Raw genomic sequence first — 25,912 nt, forward strand, 5'->3', positions numbered from 1 at the left:
TGTATGGAGTTAGACAGTAATCTAGTTTCATTCTCTTACATGTAGCTCACCAGTTTTGCCAACACCAGCTGTTGAAGAGACTGTCATTTCCCCATTGTATATCCATGGCTCTTTTATTGTATATTGATTGACCATATATGCTTGGGTTAATATCTGGACTCTCTATTCTTTTCCACTGGTCTTTTGGTCTGTTCTTGTGCCAGTACAAAATGGTCTTGATTACTGTGACTTTGTACTAGAGCTTGAATTTGGGAAGTGAGATCCTCCCTGCTTTATTCTTCCCTCTGAGAATTGCTTTGGCTATTCAGGCTCTTTTGTGGTTCCATATGAGTTTTAGAACTATTTGTTCCAGTTCATTGAAGAACTCTGTCGGTATTTTGATAGGGATTGCATTGAATCTGTAGATTGCTTTAGGCAGGATGGCCATTTTGACAGTATTAGTTTTTCCTACACAAAAGCATGGGATAAATTTCCATTTATTAGTGTCCTCTTTAATTACTCTTAAGAGTGTCTTGTAGTTTTCAGGGTATGGATCTTTCATTCCTTGGTTAGGTTTATTCCTAAGTATTTTACTCTTTTTGATGCAGTTGTGAATGGAATTGTTTTCCTGATTTCTCTTTCTCCTAGTTCATCATTAGTGTATAGAAATGCAATTGGATTTCTGCATATTAATTTTATATCCTGCAACTTTGCAGAATTCAGATATTAGTTCTAATAGTTTTGGAGTGGATTCTTTAGGGTTTTTTATGTACAGTATCATGTTATCTGCAAAGTGACAGTTTGACTTCTTCCTTACCAATCTGCATGCCTTTTATATCTTTGTGTTGTCTGATTGCCTTGGCTAGGACCTCCAGGAACTATGTTGAATAAAAGCGGGGACAGTGGGCATCCTTTTCTTGTTCCGATTTTAAAGGAAAAGCTTTCAGCTTCTCTCTGTTAAGTATGATGTTGGCTTTGGGTTTGTCATATATGGCTTTTATTATGTTGAGGTACTTGCCCTCTATACCCATTTTGTTGAGAGTTTTTATCATGAATGGATGTTGAATTTTGTCGAATGCTTTTTCAGCATCTATGGAGATGATCATGTGGTTTTTGTCCTTCTTTTTGTTGATGTGGTGGATAAAATTGATGGATTTTCTAATATTGTACCATCCTTGCATCCCTGGGATGAATCCCACTTGATCATGAATGTATGATCCTCTTGATATATTTTTGAATTCGGTTTGGTTATATTTTGTTGAGTATTTTTGCATCTATGTTCATCGGGGATATTGGTCTGTAGTTTCTTTCCTTTTTTTGTGGTGTCTTTGCCTGGTTTTGGTATTAGAGTGATGCTGAACTCATAGAAAGAGTTTGGAAGTAGTCCCTCCTCTTCTATTTTTTGGAAAACTTTTAGGAGAATGGTATTGTGTCCTCTCTATTTGTCTGATAAAATTCAGCAGTGAATTATCTGGTCTTGGGGTTTTATTCTTTTGCAGTTTTTTGATTACCAACTCAATTTCATTGCTGGTAATTGGTCTGTTTAGATTTTGTTTCTTCCTGGGTCAGTCTTGGAAGGTTTTATTTTTCTAGAAAGTCCATTTCTTCTGGGTTTTCCAGTCTGTTAGCATATAGATTTTCATAGTATTCTCTAATAATTTTTTGTATTTCTGTTTGTTGTGATTTTTCCTTTAACATTTCTGATTCTGTTTATGTGTGTAGATTCTCTTTTTCTCTTAATAAGTCTGGCTAGAGTTTTATCTATTTTGTTTATTTTCTCAAAGAACCAGCTCTTGGTTTTATTAATTTTTTCTATTGTTTTATTCTTCTCAATTTTATTTATTTTTTCTCTAATCTTGATTATGTCCCTCCTTCTGCTGACTTTGGGCCTCATTTGTTCTTCTTTTTCCAGTTTCAATAATTATGAATTTAGATTATTCATTTGGGATTGTTCTTCTTTCTTTAAACAGGCCTGGATTGCTATATACTTTCCTCTTAGAACAGCCTTTGCTGTGTCCCACAGAAGTTGGAGTATTGTCCTGTTGCTTTTATTTGTCTTTTTTTGCTTGATCTCTATTTTAATTTGGTCATTGATCCATTGATTATTAAGAGCATGTTGTTAAGCCTCCATGTGTTTGTGAGCCATTTTGTTTTCTTGTACAATTTATTTCTAGTTTTATACCTTTGTGATCTGAGAAGTTGGTTGGTACAATTTCAATCTTTTTGAATTTACTGAGGCTTTTTTTGTGGCCTAGTATGTGGTCTATTCTGGAAATGTTCCATAGGCACTTGACAAGAATGTGTCTCCTGCTGCTTTTGAGTGGACAGTTCTGTAGATGCCTGTTAGGTGCATCTGTTCTAATGTGTTGCTCAGTGCCTTTGTGTCCTTAGTTATTGTCTGTCTGGCGGATCTGTCCTTTGGAGTGAGTGGTGTATTGAAGTCTCCTAAAATGAATGCATTGCATTCTGTTTCCTCCTTTAATACTGTTAGTATTTGTTTCATATATGTCAGTACTCCTGTGTTGGGTGCACAGATATTTATAATGATTATATCTTCTTGTTGGACTGACTCCTTTATCATTATGTAATGTCCTTCTTTGTCTCTTGTTAATTTCTTTGTTCTGAAGTCTATTTTGTCTGATACAAGTACTGTAACACCTGCTTTTTTTCTCCCTATTGTTTGAATGAAATTTTTTTTCCATCCCTTCCCTTTTAGTCTGTGTATGTCTTTGGGTTTGAAGTGAGTCTCTTGTAGGCAGCATATAGATGTGTCTCGATTTTTTATCCATTCTGTTACTCTGTGTCTTTTCATTGGTGCATTCAGTCCTTTTACATTTAGGGTGATTATCTATACATATGTACTTATTGCCATTGCAGGCTTTGGATTCATTATTACCAAAGGTTCAAGGGCACCTTCTTTACTATTTAACCATCTAACTCAACTTATTATGCTATTATAAACACAATCTGATGATTCTTCATTTCTCTCCCTTCTTTTTCTTCCTCCTCTGCTCTTTATATGTTAGGTGTTTTATTCTGTACTCTTTGTGTTTCCCTTGACTGATTTTTGAATAGCTGATTTTATTTTGCCTTTAGTTAGTATTTGGTTGGCTACTTTCTTTGCTGGGGTGTAATTTTCTCTGGTGGCCACTATTTAGCCTTAGGCATACTTCCATCCACAGCAGTCCCTTTAAAATACATTGTAGAGATGGTTTGTGGAAGATAAATTGCTTCAACTTTTGCTTATCTGGGAGTCACTTAATCTCTCCTTCAAATTTAAATGATTATCTTGCTGGATACAGTATTCTTTATTCTTGGTTTGAGGCCCTTCTGTTTCATTGCATTGAATATATCATGCCATTCCCTCTGGCCTGTAAGGTTTCTGCTGAGAAGTCTCATGATAGCCTGATGGGTTTTCCTTTGTAGGTGATCTTTTTTCTCTTCTAGCTGTTTTTAATACTCTGTCCTTATCTTTGATCTTTGCCATTTTAATTATTATATGTCTTGGTGTTGTCTTTCGTGGGTCCCTGGTGTTGGGAGCTCTGTGGCTTTCCATGATCTGAGAGACTATTTCTTTCCCCATATTGGGGAAGTTTTCAGCAATTATTTCTTCAAAGACACTTTCTATCCCTTTTTCTCTCTTATTCTTCTTCTGGTACCCCTATAATGCAAATATTGTTCTATTTGGATTGGCTACACAGTTTTCTTAATATTCTTTCATTCCTAGAGATCCCCTTATCTCTCTCTGCCTCAGCTTCTCTGTATTCCTGTTCTCTGATTTCTATTCCATTAACAGTCTCTTCCACCTCATCCAGTCTGCTCTTAAATCCTTCCATTGTTTGTTTCATTTCTGTTATCTCCCTCCTGAATTCATCCCTTAGCTCTTGAATATTTCTCTGTAGCCTCATCAGCATTCTTATGACTTTTATTTTGAATTCTTTTTAAGGAAGATTGGTGATTTCAGTCTCACCATGCCCTCTCTCTAGTGTTTGAGGGATTTTGGACTGAACAAGGTACTTCTGCTTTTTCATGGCAATGTTAATGGTTACCAGTGAGTGGCGCATGTGTCAGCTGGGAGAACAAGGTCCCTTCCTACTTGCCCGTCACCTTGCCTGTCCCTGCTGTCTGTGCCAGTCTGCCACACACAGGGAGCAGCCTCTGGGTTAATCCCCTAAGCTGCTGTGCACAGGGCAGCCCTTAGGATGGCCTAGGGCACTAGTGGGGGGCCGCAGGTGAGCAGTTTTTTGTTCTGCTGTGAGAACAGAGACCCTTCATGCTTCCTGGACTCTGCACCCATCTCTGGTGTCTGTGCGGGGTCAACCATGCCCTGGGAGCAGCGTCTGGGTTAATCCCCTAATCTGCCATGGGCAGGGCAGCCCTTGGAATGGCCTAGGGCACTTGTAGGGGTTGCAGGCAAGCAGTGCATGTTCTGTCGTGAGAATAGAGCCCCTTCATGCCTTCCAGACTCTGTGCCCATCTCCATCTCGTCAGTCAACCGCATGCAGGGAGCAGCCACTGGATTAATCCCCCGAGCTGCCATGGGCAAGGTGGCCCTCAGGATGTCCTAAGTCACTGACAGGGGTTGCAGGCAAGTGGTGTGTGTTCGGCTGTGAGAACAAAGCCCTTTGTGCCTCTCAGACTCTGCATCAGTCTCTGCTGTCTTTGCCAGTCAACATGTACAGGGAGCAGCCTCTAGGTGTGGGCCAGTTAGCTGCATACAAGGAGAAACCTCTGCATTAAGCTATGTGGTTGCTGTAGGCAGGGCTGCTCCCCAGCTGTTCTGCAGCAATGGCGGGTCAGCCAGTTCCCTTGCAGTGCTGGTGGGGGGCGGGGAGGAACAGCAAGCTGCTTATCACTGTGAGGGACTTAGGAGCTGCGTTGCCACCCAGGGGATTAGGGTGCCTGAATTTCCTTAGAGTTCTCAGCCTGCTGGGCTGAGTGTGCCAGCATGATTTTGTCCACCTGTTAAATCCTTGTCCCTTTAAGACTTTTAAAGCGCCCGTTTTTCTTTTGTCCCAGGGCAGCCAGCTGTGGGAACCTGTTTGCAGTCTCAAGAGCGGACCCTGCTTTTCCGCTCCTCCAATATCTAGTGCACCATGCAATGTGTGTCTGTGCTCCCCGGGTAGACCACCATGGCTGGTTATTTAGCAGTCCTGTGCTTCCACTCCCTCCCCACTCTGATTCTCTTCCTCCCACCGGTGAGCTGGGGTAGGGAGAGTGCTTGGGTCCCCCCAGGTCACGGCTTTGTATCCTACCCTTTTCCATGAGATGCTGGGCTCTCACAGATGTAGCCTCGCTCATGTACTGTATCTTCTAGTCACTCTTTTAGGAATAGTTGTATTCCTGTATTTGAAATTCGCTATATTTTCAAAATATGTATGGTTTTGGGAGGAGAATTCTGCCACCCTTCTCATGGCACCATCTTGAGAATCCAGGAATCTCAAAGTCTTTTTAGAACAACTCAAAATAATGCTACATTGACATTAAACTTTTTATCTCATATGATGCTAGACTTCATTTCAAATTGAGGTGAGAAAATAAATTTATACACTCACACTGTCTGTGTATGTCTATAAGCCACTCAAGTGGAACTTTATGGACAGTTTGAACCTACACTTTTGTTTAGTGTATCAGAGAAGCAGGGAAGTGTTCCTCCAGGTAGAAATATTAGTAAAGCAGAAAGAAATTATGTAAGTAAAAACTAGAGTCCAAACTTGGGCACTCTTCTTAGCAAAAATAATAAGTACCTTCTTGTTTAGGAATAACTGGTAATTGAATTTTTCTCAGTTCCGTACTAGGAATGATTGCCTTAAAATCAACTTGATATTTGTTAAACCCCAATTGTTATGTGCACAGCACTGTATCATCTACAGACATAACGGTTGGTAAAATCAGGTCCGTGCCCTCTGGAATGAGCCATGTTATGTACTATGTTACATGGTATGATTATCAGGTGTCAGTGGGTTCAGGGAGGTGACGGAGTCGAAGCTGGGCTTTGTAGGATATGTAGAATTTCCACATCTGGAAAGGAAAAAGAAGTTCTTCCCATTCTAGAACAGTGTCAACAAAAGAATGGAGGCAGGAGTGGAGATGAGTGTGTATAATTGAGTGGTGCTCAAACCTAGCCAAGGGTTAGGGCTACCTGAAGAACTTCGAAAAGAAAAAGAAGTCCACGTGCCCAACCCATGGAGATCTACTTCAGTGGAAATAAGATAAGGCCTAGACACCTGAGTTTTTCTAGCAGCTCCATGTTTGATTCTGATGCAGAGTCAGGGTTGAGAGTGAGTGGTGTGTGGTCTTCTGTGTGACTGGGCTGTAAGAGACATGGAAATACTATGGGAGGTGCCACTGGAAAGATACAGAGCCAAATGATAACAGAGTAACACTGTTTTGATACCCTGGGTTTGTTTGTTTTCTCTCTTTAGTTTCTATTACATCACCATCATCCCTCTGTTAGGTATCAACCAGATAGCACTTTCACAAAACTTGATGCCTTGTATGAATTCCAAGCAAAGGCTGTTAAATAAGATGTAGAGGAGGAGCCAATCCATCTTGTTCGAGGTAGATTCTGCTGTATAATCACCCCAGTTAGATAATTGCTGTATAATCACCCCAACACTTACAACAATTATTCTATTGTCACCCACAGTTCTGTGAGTTGACTGTACTCAGCTGGGCAGTTCTTCTGCTCCGTAATGACACTGGCCACAGTCATCTGGGCAATCAGTGGGGCTTGAATGTCCAAGATGGCTCACTCACATGGCTTTCAACTGAGAGGTCAGCTGGGTCTGTCAACCAGAATATCTGCTTCTCACTGCATCTCAAGAGCAAGCATTCAAAAAGACCCAAGCTACCAGGCTTCTTCTGACCTAGTATTGGTGGTTTCAGATGTTACTTCCACTATATTCTATTGATCAAGCAAGTCATTAAGGCCAACTCATATTCAGTGGAAGGTGAATTAAGTTCCATTCCTTGATGTAAGGAGCAGCAGTGTATGCATACAAAGAAAGAAGAAAATTGAAAGCAGCCATTCTTGGTGGAATTGCTATTGCAATTTTAATGCTCCGAATATTGTAGCATGAAAATACATACCACAGAATTCAGAACATTTAGATAGATGTCAAGAAAATAGTAAACAAAGATAAATGGAATCTGAATAATATAAAATGCTTATGTAATAGATTTATGAATTGAATGCCTTATCTGACATAAAGAATATACCTTCATTTCAGGCATCCATGGGATATCGCCCCCCACACCCACCAAAAAAAAAAGAAGCACTTGAACTCCCTATATATTCTTATAAATCTGAAGCCTTAATGATATGTTTTCCTTACCTCTCAACCTTGCAGAAATAATTATAGTTGTGTTTGTTTCCTCTGTTATGATGCACCTCTCTGTATTAAATGGGGCTCTTCCCATTTGGGAATCCCTGCCTCTGGACACTTTTTTACAAACAGTATAAACAATTGGGTTACACATTCTCTCCTGAGTATTTTTTTTTCTTCTGAAAAGAGCAGCACTGAAGGGGGCTTTATTTTGATTCCCCACCATCTCACGATAGGAATAGTTTTGACTTGTCTTGGGTAGTCTGTGAACTTCAGGGTCACCATCCACCAGCTACTCGAATCATCTCCTAATTTCCCAGTAATGCTGACCTGGTAATTGAGCTGGAATTATTGCCATCACTTGTTTTCCATGTATTGTTTTTTTGACCTCGTTAAGGAAAAAAAATAATAGTTTGAAGATAAGTTGGGGTTGTTGTTTTTTTTTCAGTCTTTTCTCTCTGACGCTCAGTTATTTTACCATCCTAGTAAGACACACAAAGTCTGAGATGGGGACCCAGGTTGTGGGGATGATGCAATTTCCTGGCCTGTCAGTGATAAGTCGTAGGTACTTATTGCTTCTATCTCAGTGTCCCCATTTGATTGTAGCAGTTCTTTCTGAACTGATTCTTGGCATTAAACCACCCAGGACGAGGAGTTGAAGCCAAAGCCTCCTTCCTTAGTAACATTCTGACCCATTTGCTGTTGCAGGTCGTCACACTGTGGTACAGAGCTCCAGAAGTCTTGCTTCAGTCCAGCTACGCCACCCCCGTGGATCTCTGGAGTGTTGGCTGCATATTTGCAGAAATGTTTCGTAGAAAGTAAGAAATACCTTTTGTTTTACTCTATCTTCCTTGGAAAGAGACTTCTTGGGTCTTTGGTAATTTCAGCAGCATCATGGATGACATTGCTGTTTCAGCTAAGGGCATGATATCCAGGTCACCTGCTACCACTTCCAAGCCTGTCCTGAAACTGCCTTCTCAGTCCTTATAATGTAGTTCTGTCTAATTATAGCTTCCAGTTCTTGAAAACTCTGTTTAGAAAGGAACTCTCCACTGTTCCTACTTACTTTGTTTTTGCTGGTGATCATAGGGCATTGTGAACATGAAGCATGTTGTGGTATATTTTTTAGTGAAGAAATATCCTTAAGGTGATTCTGTTAAGTATATGAAACTTCTAATGGTGAGAACAGTTGAATAAACAGAAGACTTAGACTAAAAGGGAATAGGCAAAGAAGATGTCCTTGCTGTTTCAGAATGCTTTAAATGCTGTCATGTGGAGGAGAGATTGGACATATTCAGGCACTATAGAAAGCAGAATGAGGATGGAGGAGATAGGAATTTCAGAAATAAAGATTTTTGCTCAGAAGGAAGAAAAAAAATCTTAACAATTAGGCAGTTACCTGAAGAGAAGATAGGGGTCTGTGAAAACAGTGCATTCTCATTGGTGTCTAAGAGACCACCGCACACTGGAGGTGCTGTCAGCAGCATTCACAGAGTGGCTGGGTGGGCTAGGTGACCTCAAGGCCCTTCTGACTCTGGGAGTCTGTGATTCATTTGTTTGACTTTCAAGTCACAAGAAATAACCAAACAATATAATGATTTCTGCCAGGAAAATAATCCATACCTGGGTACTAAATTCCATCTGCTCAATTTAAACAGAGAACCTAATCATAATCTAATCTCTCTTTGTTTTCTGTTTTTATTTCCATGGGAAAATGTGAGTTAGGAAACTGAGTATATTCCCACTGGACATGTTATGTTCTAAATGCAGCTACATTATAGTTCACAAGGAAAGCAAGTGTTCGCCCATTGCTTCCTTGCTTGTTTTAACCAAATGAAATTCTGTGCATGTAATAAATTTTCAGACCTATTTCTAGAACTCAGAAGATTCATCCATAGGTCACAGGAGGGGATCATGGCAAGAAAATCAAAGTATACAGACATTTACTGCAGGCCTACTGTGTGCCAAGTACAGGGCCAAACCTCTTGCCTTAGGTCACCATTTTATTCCTCACAGTGAAAGGTACATGAGATGCAGTGGTAAATTTGTCTAACACTGGCAGCTAAAATGCATCAGGGCTATTACTCCAAAGGCAGTCCTGTGAGTTCTAACCTAATGTTTTTCTACCAAGGAGGGAAAAAAAAAGTAATACTAAATTCAGCTGCAGTGTTTGCCAGACAAGCTAAGTAAGTAATTTTGCAAGTGTGGTCCTTTGACCAGCAGCATCAGCATCACTGGGGTCCTTGTCAGAAAGGCAAATCCTCAGGCCCCACCCCAGACCCACTGGATCAGAAGCTCCTAGGCTGGAGCTCAGCAGCTGTGTTTTAACAAGCCCCCCCAGCTGATACTGTTCACCCACCAAGGTAAGAACCACTGGTTTGGGTGAAAGGATCACCAGCAATGGGCAGTCTTAAAGTATAACTCCCAGACGTTTCCCTTGAGATTCCGGTTCATCAGTGTGCTGGAGCCAGTCATTCTTATTTTAAAAGTGTCTCATGTAGTTCTTCTTATCGTACAAGTGTTGAAAAATGTTGGGTTAAAGGCTTATGGTCAGAACCAGGAATAATTAACTGTAAATGTTGCAGGGTGGAGTACTTGGTGCAGCTGGTTAGAGAAATGTTTATTATCATTACATTTATGTGTCTAGAATTGTCCTCAGTTGTAATGATGAGTCCTTCTGTTGTTGTAGGGATGAGAGTGATCAGTAAGGAATTAGCTATATTTTTAAGTATAAAATTGTTCCACCTATGAAACAATTGCAACCCAGATTATCCTTTCATAATAATTACACATTTTCCCACTCATTTGGTGGTATAATTAATTGGTAATCTGGTTGCTGGTCTAGCTTGCAGAATCCTTTATAACCTGGAAAACGTTTGAAACATTGTTCTAATGCATCAAAACCTATTTTCTAATTGAGAAAATTCTTTCTGTGCTCCAATCTGAGATGACAGGAATACCCCTCTGTTCACCCCATATTGGGTCTGGGATGAGGAGGACTCAATGCTGGAGGCTCAGAGAAAGGCTCCTTTGATAACAGCAGTAAAGTTTGCTTCAGTTTGTTGGGGAAGTGAGATGTTGGAACACAGACCCATTGGTTCTTCAAATGTACACAAAAGAAAGTACCCCCTCTCTTGGAGCCTTTATGGAGGTAGTAAATGGAGAAATAACTGCCTGAGGAAGAAGCGGTATCATAATTCAGGCCCATGTGCCTTTAAGGCTAAAGGAGAATGATTCGCAGCCTACTGCACACCCTTCCTGGAGCGGGTGCCCTGTCTCCTAGGTAGTTCCTGCTTGTTTGGCTGTGACCTTGAATGCGGCCGTGGGATCTAACCCTTGTTCCTGCTCAGTTCACATTTGGTATTTCCTATGATAATGCCCAGATATTTGAATGTGCATGCTTCTTACTTATGACATGTGAATTCTTGGGTCCAGGCCCTACACTGACCTGGTTCCAGCTTGACTCCTGACTCAGTATTGACCCACCTGTTACATTGTCCAGCTGAGAATTCACAAGCCATAGATTCTGAAAGCAGACTCCCTCATTACCTTAGGCTAATCCTAAATCAGGGAATCCTGGCACATGTCCACTCTGAGTTCCTACTTGTTACTATGGCAGTGGTTCCCAAATTTTGTCACCTCTTTTAACACCTTAATGTTTTTTGCCATATTCTTATGACTATACTTACTTGTTTTAATACCCTAAATCAGTTTACTTTCTAATTGTCTCATCCTAAGCAAAAATATATAGAATCACAGATTTAATGAGCCAATTATTTATTTGCCTAATAATCACTCAAATAAAATATAACATTAAAACTATTAAGAAACGTTGTCCATATTTAACTTTATGAAGTCATCTCACATATCACCAGTGGTATATGTCACATATTGGAAATCCTGTAATGGGGGTTTCATTCAGTCTACAAGTAACTGATTGAGTTGCTACTGTATGCAAAGCCCATTCTGGAGGAATAACTTAAATCCTGGTGGGAAAGAGAGGCATTGCATGCATGACTATTGAATTAACTACAGTGTGCTATGAAGAAGTGAATATGTATAATGAGAAGAGTGTTTCCAGAGATGGAAAGTGATTTCTCTGGAGGTCAGGATTAACCTTCCTTAGAGGTCACATCCTAGCTGTTTATATAAAATCATTGAGGAATAGTCACTCATGCATCAGCAAGGCTTACTGTCCTCCAAAACTTAGGGAGAAAAAAACAAACAGGGAGTTCACATTGCCTGTCATGTGACAGACCCCAGCCCAGGTTCTTTGTAGGCATTATCTCATTAAACCCACATTCTGAGAGCTGTTTTTCAGCTTACAGATGACTGTCTCGAGCCCTCCACACGAGTGTAAATAATTTGTCCATGGACACACAGCTCTTAAGTGGCAGAGCCAAATTAGAGCCCAGGTCTGCCTGAGTCTGTTAATCATGGAGCTTTCCACTCCACCGTGTCTCTCTGCCTTTGCTATTGTTTTACCTACTGAGCCGTATTTTTTTCTGGAGTTGCTTATGTGTTATTACAGTGTAACAGCAATGATATTTTAGGGAGATCAAGAAACAGACCACATATTTAGTGGCTTTGATTCTAGTCTCTCCTGTATTGGAAATGTTGGCCAGTTCACTGTGATATTAAGAATTCTCTGTGACATTTTTCTATTCTAATATGGAATACCTGAGAAATATGCACTCAGTAAAAAGAATCTCAGAGCAGATGATTGACAAAGAGCTAAAGAATTTAAATACCATCTGTCACCATTATCTGGGCTTAATATGTGCCCACACTGACCCAAGTAGCATTCTACAAAATGAGTGAGAACTAGATTTTTTAAATCTTCACCCTTTAACTCTTCATCCATGAGTAATCCATCTTTCCTTCATATCAATTTATATTTTAATTCTAAAAAACATTGTTCTGAATTTGGTCAGTAGACAACTAGCAGATTGAAGGATGGCATAGGGTGAGACAGGATGGATGGGTGGGCAGGTGGATGGGTGGATGAGATAGACTGATATTTAACTTCATGGCAAACTGAATTCACAGTTGTTAACTCTCCAGAAATGTATGTTGCTTCATGATCCTGGTCAGAGCTGTTGTCTGTGCTTTGAAAGTTGTGGGGTTTTCCAGGATACAGCAAAGTCATAAAAAAGAAAATGTCCATTTAAAAAAGATGCTACTAAATTCTCTGAATATGGAGACTGTGGTAAACAGATAATAATTCTTAGAAGTTCTGAGTTGCCAGCTCTACTGATTCCTAGCTAAGAACTGCCAAATGCCACCAGAAAGAACATAGTAAATGCAGTCACTGTTAGAAGGAAACAAACAAGGCTTCATGGTTACGTTACCCCATGTATGGTGTTTTCCCTAGACTTGTTGCCACTGATTTCTATGAATTAAGCCACCCAGTAGCTGAGAAACTGACAGTGAAACCATCCTTTATGGCTGACTGCTCTGTGAGAAAAAATGTCTTCAAAATGCCCCCGAGTGCCTGGCCGGTTTTCCTGCTGGTCACTGTCTTGGTGTTGCACAGTAGTCAGGCCTCAGTGATGTCAGGGAAGTGGGGTCCTGAATGACACAGCAGCAGAGGGCAAGCCCTAGCCTGCGAGGGGAGCCCATCACCTCAGGTCAGCTCAGAACACATGTATGGAAGCCGGGCACTCCACTAGACCGTGAGATTTCTTCTCTCTTCTTGGATATTTTCCTGGACCTTTTTTTTTTCTGTAAAGAACTACTCATATGGGAAGAACACCAAAGAAACAATTTTCTTGAGCAAGAAAATACCCAAAGTGGTACCCAAGAAAAGAACTATTGGTTGAATAATGCGTATGTGATATTCTAAGAACAAATGAGGACTTTAATGTAATCTCTAATTCTGAATGTGTATCTTACTTTAACGTGAGTTTGAAAGCTCTATTTGTGTTCATGACGTATACTGGGAAGTCACCTCGCCTGGCCTCGCCCTTTTGGGGCAGCTCTGCAGCCCTTCACTCCCCCACCCAGGGGCTCTCCCCTCCCTCAGTCTCAGACCCAGTCCCAAGCTATGATTCCCTCCTCTTCCATCCCACACATCAATAAGTCCAAGTCTGTTCCAAATCCCCAGCCTAACATTGAGCCCCATCTCCAGTTGAGATGAATGAAACTATCCAAAGTGATCCCCTCAACTCAAAAATCTCTCTTTATCTTCACCCTCTCTCTTCTTTTTCTCCTGTTTCTGAGAAGGATACATTCTTCCTCCTTACAAGGTGCATCTCTCAACCCCTGTTCTTGCTCCCACCCTGTGCTCCTGATCCCGCCTTGCTTCTAGGCTCTCCCCCGCATCCATCATCCCCTCAGGATCTGCCTCTTGAGAATCTCCCCATCCACTAGCTCTCATGTCCCTATCCTGGAAAAGACCTTATTCTGTGCCCTCTACTACCCCCTCTATACCCTCAGTTTTCTTCCTTCCTTTCATGGCTAAACTTCCTAAAAGTCAGTGTCTGCAAGCAGACTCCACTTCTTCACCACTTGCCCACTCCTTAAATCCTTCCAATTATGAAGGTAATAGAAAATATTTATTGGGTGAGTGCTATGAGCTGATCACTATATTCAGTGCCTTAAAATACATAATTTCATTTAAATCTCAGAATAACTTTACAATAACAGTTGTCCCCCATTTTACAGGTAAGAAAACTGAGGCCTGAAAAGTAGTACTGAGTAGCACAGCTAATAAGTGATGAGGAGAGGCTCTGAGCCCAGACTCATCAGATGCTGCAGTCCGTCTGACCCTCAGGTTGCTTCCTTACAGGTCGGCAGGGACCACCTCTCCATTCTCATCTCCCTTGCTGTCCATGAAGAGCACACTCCTGCCTCTGTCTCCTTTGCTGGCTCTTCTTCATCTCTTTCTCCCAAATGCAGATGTTCCCAAAGAGTCTCTGTCTAGATAAGATACAGATGGGTCCCAGAGCCATGTTCTAGTCCCATGATGGACTCAGTCCCCACCAACCAATCACACAGACACGTCACCTTCACCATACCCCTCAAACCAGCCATGCTCTCGCCTTCCCTTTTCCCGCTGAGGGAACCCACCTGCCCACAGTTCCGTGGCTAGGTCCTTAAAGTCTCCTTAGAATTCTCTCCGTCTTTCTCATAAGTCCAATTCCTGTGGATTCTGTCTCCACAGAGTCTCTCAGATCTTGTCTCTTAATTTCATGATTTCCATCACCCTAATTTGGGCCTTCTTTGACAGTCACCAGCCTTGAGCCATAACCGGCCAGCCTGTTTTCCTGTTTGTCTCCAATTCATGGACTTGGGATTAATTAATCTTCCTATTGTCACCCCTTTTCAAAAATTTGTTAAAATTGGTGTGGGATCCTCATTCCCCAAGACCTCCTAAAGAAGCCTCAACTTTATTCTGAGCTTAGCACATACTACTTCAAAAGATGTAGCTATATGTTAGTGAAAGTGACCTACCTTTTGGCCCCAAAATATCCTCAAGGTTTTCCTCCTGGGAACCCATGTACTTCTCTTGTCCTGGGTGCTCACCTGATCTCTTTCACCCCTCAGAGCTAAACCTAGAAGCTGCCTCTGCAGGGAGGAGACTTGCCGACTTCCCCCACCTCCGTGGCTCCTTAGCATTCTGTTTACACCTCTCACAACACTTTTCTAAGCGACGTTCTTTCTGTGCACACAAGTTTGTCCACCACAGCTACGGTAATAGTGTGGTGTAGAGAAGGGTTCTGTATTAGGAACTAGATACCTGAGTCTGTATTCCAGCCCTGCCTCTGTCCACTCTGTGACTGAAGGCAAGCCATCACCCTCTGGAGCCTAGTGTCTTTATCTGCAAAATGGTGAGACTAGGATAAGATACCACATCCATGGTGATCAACCTACTTTGCAAAGACCTCAGATCTCCTCTCCTCTGTAGTCTCAGAGTTTTTGGTCCTTTTTGCTCCCACACTCAGCATTGTTCACAGCAGCTTGATTTTGTCTTCTTTGTATATTGGAGTTCTGAGATTTAAAAGGGTTTAAAACATTGGAGTGGACAATGTCCAAGATTCAGTCTTATTCTGATATTCTTGCTTCTGGATAGAACCATTACTTGGTTATTTCTGGAACTCTCACCATGTCTCGCACAGCTTGTTGACCAAGCTCATCACATATCCTTGTGTGAGTGGTCCTGAGCATTTGACATAAATTATTACATTTAATCCCCCAAGTGACTGGTCACAGGATCCCACATCTGGCTGTTCGAAGGGTTTGAACTCAGAGCTGTATGACCTATAACAGGTACACTGAACTGTAACAAGCAAGAGTGGAAAATTAGACAGACTTAAAGATAGAGTAACTGTATCACAATTGGGAGGGTGTGCCTGTGCACACATGTGGGTATATGTATATGTATGTGCTCATGCCTCCCTCTCCACCCAGCTATTCCTTTTTTTTAACTTTTAAATATATAGATATTCCATATTAAATATCTATTCCATATTGAATATCTATAAAGGTTTAAACCAGCTTTGTGCAATAGAAAATACAATGGGAAACACAGTGGAATTTTAAATTTTCTAGTAGCCACATTAAAAAAGGTAAAAAGAAACAGGCAAAATTAGTTTTGATAGTATATTTTATCTAACATAATATAGATAAAAAGTTGACCCTTACTTAACCACAGGGGTTAGAAGAGAGGACAGACCCCCTTTCCGTGCAGTCAACTGCCTATAACTTTTGACTCCCCAAAAACTTAACTGCTAATAGCCTACTGTTGATTTTATGGTAGTAAGTGATACAATAGACTAATATCTACATATATTTTGTGCACTCATAAATCATCTGTCTTAATTTTTTTCAATAGTTCTAGGCTCTGCAGTTTGTGAGATTTTTTAAGTTGTTGTAAATCTCCGAAAAAATTTCCAGTATATTCGTTGGGAAAAACTCACACGTAAGTGGACACATACAGTTCAAATCCGTGGTGTTCAAGTGTCAACTGTATATCCAAAATATTATTATTTCAAAATGGAATGAATATTAAAAATATGAATGAATGAGATATTTTACATTCTTTTTCCCATAATAAGTCTTCAAGTTCCCATGGGTATTTTATGCTTCCAAAACATCTCAATTCAGACTAATCACGTTTCAAGTGCTCAGTAGCCATAAGTACTGTACTGGACAGTGCAGGTCTAAACCATCAAATAAAAGGATAAATGAAGGAAGAAACAGGCAACTTGCCACTTATTTGGAAAGGAAGAGAAAATGAGTCAGGGCCCTCCTATCCTAGGCTCATTGATTTCTCATTCTTCTGCCTCTTACATTGTCGTTTTTCTTAGTTGGGGTGGAGGCTATAGTAATTGCAGTCCTTGTATGTAAAACCAGGAGAGCTGAAATTGCTGCAGCTGCTTGATCTTTGTCCCCTGAATTAATGGTGCTCTTGTGTCAACCTGCAAATGTATCTATCAGCAGATCTTCCCCACTATGTCCTCTTTTAAAAATGCTAGCACCTGGCAGCCTCACAGTCTCTGATCTCTCACTTCTGAACAAGAATTGCTGAAAGGAACAACTTCTAGATCTAAATACCAATTAGGTCTTTCTTTTTTTTTTTTTAATTTTTTAACCAGAAAGTAAAATATTCTAGAATGCCAGATGGTACAAAAGTATAAAACTTGAATGTTGACCTTTCCTATTCTTCCATCCAAAATCCACTTCCCAGAGATAACCCATTGGATGTACTTCCAAATCTTCTTTATTGCAAATTCAAAGTGTGTGTATATATATATATATATTACACACACACACACACACACACATACACACACATGCGCATCAAAGAGATGGGCATACACTACACACCATACTATTCTGTACATTGCCTTATTCACTTTATTTTATTGTGATATGTCAGTTCATAGAGATCTAACTCATTTTTAAATTGCTAAATAATTGTCAGTTCATTTATTTCATAATTTAACTAATTTCCTGTATGTAGACATTTAGGGGTTGTTCTGGGTTTTGATCTTATTACAATGTTGCAGTAAAATTCTTGTGCTTGTTTTGTGGAAGATCTGTCCAAGTATTTCTGTATGGTGAATTCCAGAAGCAGAATTACAGGGTCAGGTAACCGGCATATTTAAAATTTCTCCTAGCTAAACCAAATTGCCCTCCAAAATTCTGTTTTCAGCTTAAGGTGGGAAGTAGGATTGAGATTCTCAAAGTTTAAGAAAGGTTGTCAAGAACAAAACAATACAGGAACTCTTATGTAAGCTTTGGCTACCACTTCTACCCCTATTGAAAAATAGTATCAAGAGGAAAACATAAGTGAATATGGTAATTTTATAAAAGCTGATGTTAAGCTTGGCTTGAAGCATAAGAGACCTCTTTCAACTGTAAAATTAACTGTGGGTTTCCTTTTTATCAGTTGTGTAGTGATAGGGAAGGAATCAACCTCATTTTGTCAGTTTAAGAAAATTATCTTAAGATTAAAGTCCCAAGCAGTTTTTCAGACTTTTTTTTTTTTTTCAATGCCCAGACAGCGTGAAGATCATTCTGCAAAGTTCCAGAGTGCCAAGGCTTGGAGAATAATGTATATTGAGTTCTGATCTTCCTTCCAGGCAGGACACAGAGCATAGGCCCTCTCTTCACGTTGTCCTTCCTTCTTATGGTCTTCTTAGTTGGTCTTCCTTCTTGGTCTTCTTAGTTGCCAAACTTTATGCATATTCATTTCAGATTTTGCCTTCTGGGTCTACTCATTGGCATAACTCTGAAAGCCCTTATATTAGCCCCTTACTCTAAATACAAAAGGAATCAGACTGATAACCTCAGGTCTTCCTGATCCTATCTTTCAACTTTTGATTTGGCTAAAATTATTTGGTTTGAGGCAAGAAGCCATCCATTTTTATTATAAAACACCAGCAGAGAAAGTAGTTATTTTATACATTGAAAGCCAGTTCCTACCAGTCTAATCTTTAGTCTGTGGCAAACTTCTCTTGATTATCTCCTGACTCTCATGAACATGTGGTGCCTCCCAGCCCTACAAAATAAAAAGTACCAGGCCTGTAGAAAATTATTTTAGCTGAAACTTGGACCTCTGATCTGAGTCTGGCCTTGGTAACTCCTTCAAAGCATATTATAACGTTTCATTTGTTGCCTTATAATGCTCGTGCAAATTTATGAGACAAGACAGTAAATACCTTGTTTTATTGCGCTTCCTTTTATCATACTTTACAGATACTGTGTTTTTTTACACATTGAAGGTTTGTGGCAACGCTGAGTCAAGGAAGTCTATCAGTACCATTTTCCACCATTTGCTCACTTTGGGTCTCTGTCATGTTGTGGTAATTCTCTCAATATTTCAAACTTTTTCATTATCATCATATTTGTTTCGATGATTTGTGGTTAGTGATTATAGCTTGCTGAAAGCTCAAATGATGATTAGCATTTTTTGCAATAAAACATTTTTAATTGGGATATGTACTTTTTTTAAGACATAATGCTATTGCATATTTAGTGAACTACAGTATAATATAAACATAGTGTTTATATGCACTGGGAAACCAAAAATTTCATTTGACTGTCTTTACTGAGATAGTCACTTTGTTGTGGTGTTCTGGAACCAAACCCACAGTATCACAGGGTATGCCTATATAGTGAATAGTGTAAGATATTTCAAAGAAATGTAAACTTATGGCACTAAATTACAGCAAATGGTTAGATGTGATAAAAGAGTCTACTTGGTCTTGCCTTCTACTGATAGGTTGTGCTGACAATCTGTTGGCAGCTCCAAGTGGCCCACCACTGTGGGGGCGGCGGGGAGGGTCTGTCTAATACCCAGGCTCCATTGTTTTGCACTGAGTTTCTGCCTCCCATCTAGCCTTCTCGTGGTGACTGCAGGAGCTAGTGTTTGATAAGACCCAGTTATTTGGCTTAACTGAGAAGCATTGAGCCTTTTTCCTACAAAAATAAGAGAGATTCCCTAGTTTTCTTTCTTTCTCTCCCTCCTTCTATGTCCTTTCTTTCTCTTCTCGCTCTCCAAACTTCTCTCTTCTTCTGTCCCTCTTTCCCTTTCTCTCTCCCACTCTCTCTGTGTCACTCTCCTCTCCTCCTCCCATTCAACCCATTGGAAATACAGAGTATTCAACATGGCCTTCTATATATACCTTCTCTGATAATACATGGTAGTACTGAGTTTCTGATTTACTGTGCAAGTTTTGCTGGTTATATTAAATTCACAGAGATGAGAATTTACTCAGAAATAGGCTTAAGAGCTGTTGGCTGCTTAGGGATGTGTGTATGTGTGTGTACACATATGTGAATGCATACATGTGTCCATGAGCTTTTATAAAACCAGGAATCTGGTAAATGTATTTCTGAATCTTCTCATTTTCTTGCAAACATTTCACAAAGTCTTAATATGAGATAGAAAGGTGTGACAGAGACAGCTACTGACATGGGGGCTATATTTATGCCAACTGAAATATTGCAAAGAATAATTCAAATAACAGGTTCCACTGGAAAATAGATTTTACCACCAGCTCGATTGGATACTACCAGCTCTTCTCTTATCACTGTCACAGTCCAAATTTGCTGGACTTTCTCAGTCCAAAACCTGAGAGAAGATCTAGAACTTTAGAAATCAGGCATCAGCAGCCGGCAAAATGTGTTTGCACTATGTTGCTCAACCATTTATGTGATAATAATTTGCCATAATAATATTTCAATATTCAGGAATAATTTGGAAGCCAATTGCTATGTTTGTTTTGCTGGTCAGAGTCATATTGAACTCTCCAGGTATCAGCATGCAATAAAGTTAATTTCAGAAGTTCTCAGTTAAACAGACCTGATTAAAAATGGCAATGAACTGAATACTTAGATGCTTCTCATTTTTCTAAACTGGTACCTTTCTTACAGGTTGCATATTAACAGCATTTTGCTGTGTTCATTAATCAAAATTCATTAAAAATATTAGGAGTTTTTAGTTCAAAATGATACCTTCTGCTTCTCTCTCAATTTCTTACTAAAAAGACAAACACATCCAATACCAAAAATTAAGACTGACAGTGAAATAAATACCAAAATTATTTGGAAAAATTCACATTTAGCCAGAAGTAGATTTTAAAAGCCCACTTGGTGACTCAGGTTTGTTATGGGCACCTGGAAAAATGTCTTTTTTCCCCCTTCCCACTTTCCCTGTTTCAGAAACACAAAGTTGACTCAAAAAAATGGGCAGCTGTCCCCACCACTGCTCGTACTGAGATCTCCACAGTGTTGTTGATGCCCCTCTGACATCAGTATTGTATCGCTCTTTCTCTTGGATATAATTATAAATACAAGAAAAACATGTAAAAAGGGATCAGGGCTAGTGAGAAAAACAGGATATTTAGTATGTGGAGGCATAAACATAGAGCAATATTAAATGAAACATGATAGATATTAAAATTAAGAGCTACTCAGAGAGCATTACATGTTTACAGAATGAATTCAAAGTAATATCTACATTTTGTTGACTACAAATTGGGCAGATTGCTCCTCTTAGAAGAATGGGAAAACAAACTAAAAGAATAAAATTCCTGTGACTTTTGAAAAAGTGCTACTGAACAAGGCAAGTAACATTATCCAGAGCCTAAAAAAACAGATATAAAATTAAGAAAATGACTAACTACTAAAATCAGAAGAAAACTTGTAAAATTCAGTAGATGAACTCAAAAGAATGCTTGAGGACATACACTACAACAGAAACAAAAGGCCACAGAATTAAACATTCTGAAATGTAAAAACAGAAAACTGAGATGGAAAGGGAAATGAACGAGATGTGGAACTGTAAGGAGACCAAGTACAGTGGCACAATTACAATCTGATGAGGAGTAAAAATAGAATTAATCCTGTAGGAAGTGGAATCGTTGATGTAAAGGACTTTATTAAGAGGTTTTCACAGAATGTTGAGAAAAAGAACAAAAGGTTTTAAGTGGTAAGAAAATGACAAATATGAAGGCTAGAGATTGGAAATCTGGCCTAAGAAATTGATGGTCTTGAAATGCAGTAATCAAAAACAAAGAAACATGTTTCTGAACTGAGACAAGACTTGAGTATTCGGATTTAAAGGTCTCACTATATACTTAAGGGAGAATCATTGAAAAAGAAACACTAATAGTTGGGATGCTCAGGGATGTGAGTACAGAAAAACACAATTTGGATCATTTAAAGAGCAAAGAATTTATTGGCTCACATAAAATGGTGATTCCAGAGATAGGTGAGCCTCAGGGTTTGCTTAATCCAGAAGCTGCAACTCCTTTTCTCTAAGATTCCCTTTTCTATGTCTTGGCATCTTTGAACACTATCTTCACTCATGGAGATGTAGTTATCATTGTTCCAGGTGACACACCTGCACACCAGGACCCTCAGAAAGACCACATTCTTCAATACCAGGGTTCCAAACAGCAGCGCTGAACTTCCTCCTTAGGACTGCTAATGATACGTGCCTATAGACGAGCCAGGGATTAAGGCCAAGAAATGGATTTGCTGACCAGATAGATGGTGATCTGAAGAATGTCAGACTCCCTTACGAGGTGAAAGGGAAGAAAATGGACACTAGGGAAGCAACCCAGAGAATCCACCACAGAGATCCACACATGCAGCAAATGTTTGAATTGCACGGAGAAAGGAAAAGCCTACAAGGACCAAATAAATATACACAAAGGAAGAAAATCAGGCTGGCCTCAGGCTTCTCCTTTAGTTAACTAAAAGGCAGAAGAGAATAGAGAGAAATCAATAGCTTGGGGGATGTTGGGGGAGTCTGTGTCCAAGAAGTTGGTGTTCAGATGAGTTGTCTTAAATATGTGAAGGCAACAGAAAGGTTCAGATGTGCAAGGATTCAGTTAATGTCTGTCTGTCTGTTTGTTAAATACAAAATTGGGCAAACTTGAACTGACTGAAAGAGAGCAAAATTAGCACAATGGGAGGCCACAATATGGAGGACTGACTCCCTGAAGGGCTGTCTACACACCCAATGCTTCACACAAGTTCTGAGGAGAACTGTGACTTCAGCAGACCTCACCTGTTTGGACTGGCCATGCTAATGACCCTGTAGGAATGTGGTTGGGTTAGTATATTTTCACAACAGCATCTGGATGAAGCTTAAAAGCGAATAATTTCATTATGAATTAATAGTCCTATTATGAGAATAGCCCTGTAATTGGACTTCAGAAATTCCCCTGAAAAAGCTTCAAGCAGAGTGTACCACCAGATTTAAGAATCTAATTAAATACAACTAAAATTGTGTCTCATCTTAGCCCACCTATGAGTCAAAAGAAAGGGTCTTTAAGAGTCTTTTAAAAAATAGAGAAGAGTAGGTCAAAATGAAAAACTGAAGATGAACTAGGAAGGAAGATGAATGGGATAAGAAACAATTGTAAAGATGTTAAAATGGAGTAGCCAAATTACAGTCCCCTTGGGAAGCACAAAGAAGAGAACTGATACTTAAGAAAATGGAGGAAGTGATGCAAAAGGCAACTTGTGTCAAATTTTCACGTGGGTCTTTTGTTCTTTCTGATATTACAGTTTCTGGCATTGTCCCATTTCTCCTTAACACTGAATTCCTCTATTTAAAGATTACCTATATTAATACAAAAAAAGTGGAATTGATTGAAATGCTCAATATTAGTGGAATTGCTCAATAAATAACAGTGTATCAATTTATGAAGAGTATTGAAATATGAAAGGATGTGTGCCATAGTATTCCTCCCTAAAAGTAAGAGTGCTCTCATATTATTCCTGTTGCTAATATTACAGCATCCCTCACCCATTGTTGAAATATTAATATACCTCCATACCCATTGGTTAAAAAACAAAACACTGTTCAGAGTATTCAGGGTCCCTATATGCCCAGGCCTCCCTAGGATCCTGCTAAAGGGTTTCCAGCTGACATACCAGGTTTATCCAGAATACTGCACCTGGCCTTCTACATTGGAAAAAAAAATGTATTTTAATAATTATCCCGGGAATGAGATGCAGTCCCAGGAATATACATTTGCAGTAATTCCTATGAAGTTAACCCCTGAACAGCATGGATGTTAGGGGTGCCAACCGCCCACACAGTCAAAAATCCAAGTATAACTTTTGATCTCTACCAAATTAACTAAGAGCCTAGTATAGACTGGAAGCCTTACTGATAACATAAACATATTTTGTATGTTATATGTTATTATATATTGTATCCTTACAATAAAGTAAACTAGAGAAAAGAAAATGTTTTTTCAAGTTGTCTCAAATCTCAAAACATTTTCCCTATATATTTATTGAAAAAAGTCCACATATAAGTGACTCCACACAGTGCAAACCTGTGTTGTTCAAGGGTCGGCTATATTCTCTTTAAGTCCCCTAAAATCATCCAATGCTCCTGACAGTTATTTTTCCAGCTACCATTTGAGCCGTTACTTATCTAGGGCAATTCATTGTGCTTTTTATGTCAAAGACCTTCCACGAGTCTCTGGCTCCTGATCTTTATCATACTTCTTAGACCTAAAAGTTTCTGAAAATGGTATAAAATTTGATACTTAACATCAAGCTCTGAAATTCTTGCTTTGTTTTATTTCTTGGGTTTTTGGTGATGTTTGTCTTTTTGAGGCAGGGCCAGCATTACCTATCATTCAGCACTATTAGCATCTTGGCGCAGAAATGGTCACCAAAAGTTGTACCTAAGATGGCCCTCAAGTATGTCTAAACCCTAATCCCTATGAGTTTGTTTCCTTTTACATCTGCAGAAGCGATTCTGCAGCTGTAAGTAAGGTTCTGAACCTTAAAAAAAGAATGATTATTCTGATTATCTGGGTAAGTCTGACCTAATCACATGAGCTCTTTAAAAGAGAACTTTCTCAGGCTAGAGGCAGAAGAGATGGGGCGGTCAGAGAGACTCCAGTATGAGAAGGATTCCGCCCATTGCTAATGCCTCTAAGATTCAGAGACCACATCAAGAACAGGAGAAAGGCCTCTGGGTGCCAAGTGGCCCCAGCTAACCGCCAGCAAGGAAACAGGAACCTCCATATAACAAGCACACAGAACTGAATGCAGCCAACAACCTGAATGAGATGGGAAGCAGGTTCATCCCCACACCCTCCAGAATGGACTGCAGCCCTGCCAACACCTTGATTTCAGCTTTCGAAGACTTTACACAGAGAATTAGCCAAGCCAAGCCATAGCCCCTGAACTTGTGGTAGTTTGTTACATCAGTAGTGGAAAATTAACATACCAACACACAAAAATGGCAACACAGCGACAACAAAAAGACAACAGGACCCAGGGGAATAAACAGGAAACATGGCAGAACACGTAATTCAGGATGACTGCTGAAGTACTCTCTGCTGGGAATGCCTCCGCCATGGGAGCACTGGTTGCAGAGCTGAAAGGGGAGCCTGTTACTCAGAGCCCCGCACTCCACTAAGAGTACACAAAGGATTGGGTGTTTGAAGGGAAACACAAATATGTATGTACATATAAAAAAAAGTGGCCTTGCCCAGTGCTGGGATTAAAAGAGGGTGAGTATATTTGTAGTTTCTTGTTTGTATACTGAAGGTTAATGTTGTATAGTAACAAATTGGTGAGAAGAAGAAGCAAGGGTAGATTGTTTTGACAGTAGGTACATGCTGTCCCATTTGTGTTTTATTTCTTCTGGCACAACTGTGAGACTTTGACAAGTTTTTCAAGATGTATATCATAAATTCTGGGTGTTATTTTATGTTCTCTAAGTTCTGAAGTCTACTTACCTAAGGCTTCAATCCAACTCAAGGCTACAGTAACACATATGCACACAACAGGTTGTGTTTCAGAAAACAAACCCCATGCTTAGGGAACCTGACTTTTTTATAATGGGCAGTACATCTGCCTGACCTCTGCCCCAGCAAGAGACAGTATTACATTGAAGAGTAAATAGAACTGCTTGTGCTCTAGAGGGAGATACTATCTATATTTTTCAGGGCTGTTCACTTGAAAATCTAGTCCAGGACAAAAGCAATCAGTGCAAAACACAAGGTACCCATGCAGAATTGTAATAGCCACCTCCCATCCCTTATATCTCTAGTCCTTCCTGTAACCGAGCATGGCATTAAGTGGCACTGAGTAAATAAGTAATGAATGAGTAAATGTATTGCAGCCTATAGCTTAGAGCCTATCATTCTGAGTAGTCTTGGCATACAACAGGCCAGACGCATTATTCGGTACTTGCCTTCCTCAAAAGTTTTGCCATATTTTTCCTGTGTCACACAGTCTCAAACTTTTTCTTCAGTGAAGCTTGTTTTTATGTTAGCACTTAAATGTAAATTTAGAGATGTTACATCATCTTACTAATCAAAATAATGTAACTATATTAAATAGATAGTGGTCCTAACAATATTCCTTTGGGTACTTGTAATGCTTACACTTTTATACTCAACCCACTTGCATCATAAGGAAATGAAACCAGGGAAAAACTCTTTGAATTCTCCAGGTGGTTAAGATTATTCTGCATACTCTGGGAGATAGCAAGGAAAGGAAAGGCCACTTCATATTTATACATACTAAGGTGTGTGACCAGGACCTCAAGAAGGCTATAACCTACATGAGCAAATAAGAAAAATGGGCATGATGTGTTAGCATATAAC

At 39.7% G+C, this 25,912-nt stretch overlaps 1 protein-coding gene across 7 annotated transcripts in view; it reads left to right on the top strand.

The window, feature by feature from the left end:
- CDK6 (cyclin dependent kinase 6) overlaps nucleotides 1-25,912 on the top strand; it is a 227,322-nt gene that overhangs the window by 158,636 nt on the left and 42,774 nt on the right. For all 7 annotated transcript variants that reach the window (XM_037019817.2, XM_073238837.1, XM_073238835.1 and 4 more), the window contains one exon: nucleotides 8,016-8,125. In XM_037019817.2, the coding sequence (XP_036875712.1) occupies nucleotides 8,016-8,125 (110 nt within the window). The remainder of the gene's footprint in view (nucleotides 1-8,015; nucleotides 8,126-25,912) is intronic.

This window comes from Manis javanica, chromosome 6, assembly GCF_040802235.1.
Source record: "Manis javanica isolate MJ-LG chromosome 6, MJ_LKY, whole genome shotgun sequence".
NCBI classification, from domain to species: domain Eukaryota; kingdom Metazoa; phylum Chordata; class Mammalia; order Pholidota; family Manidae; genus Manis; species Manis javanica.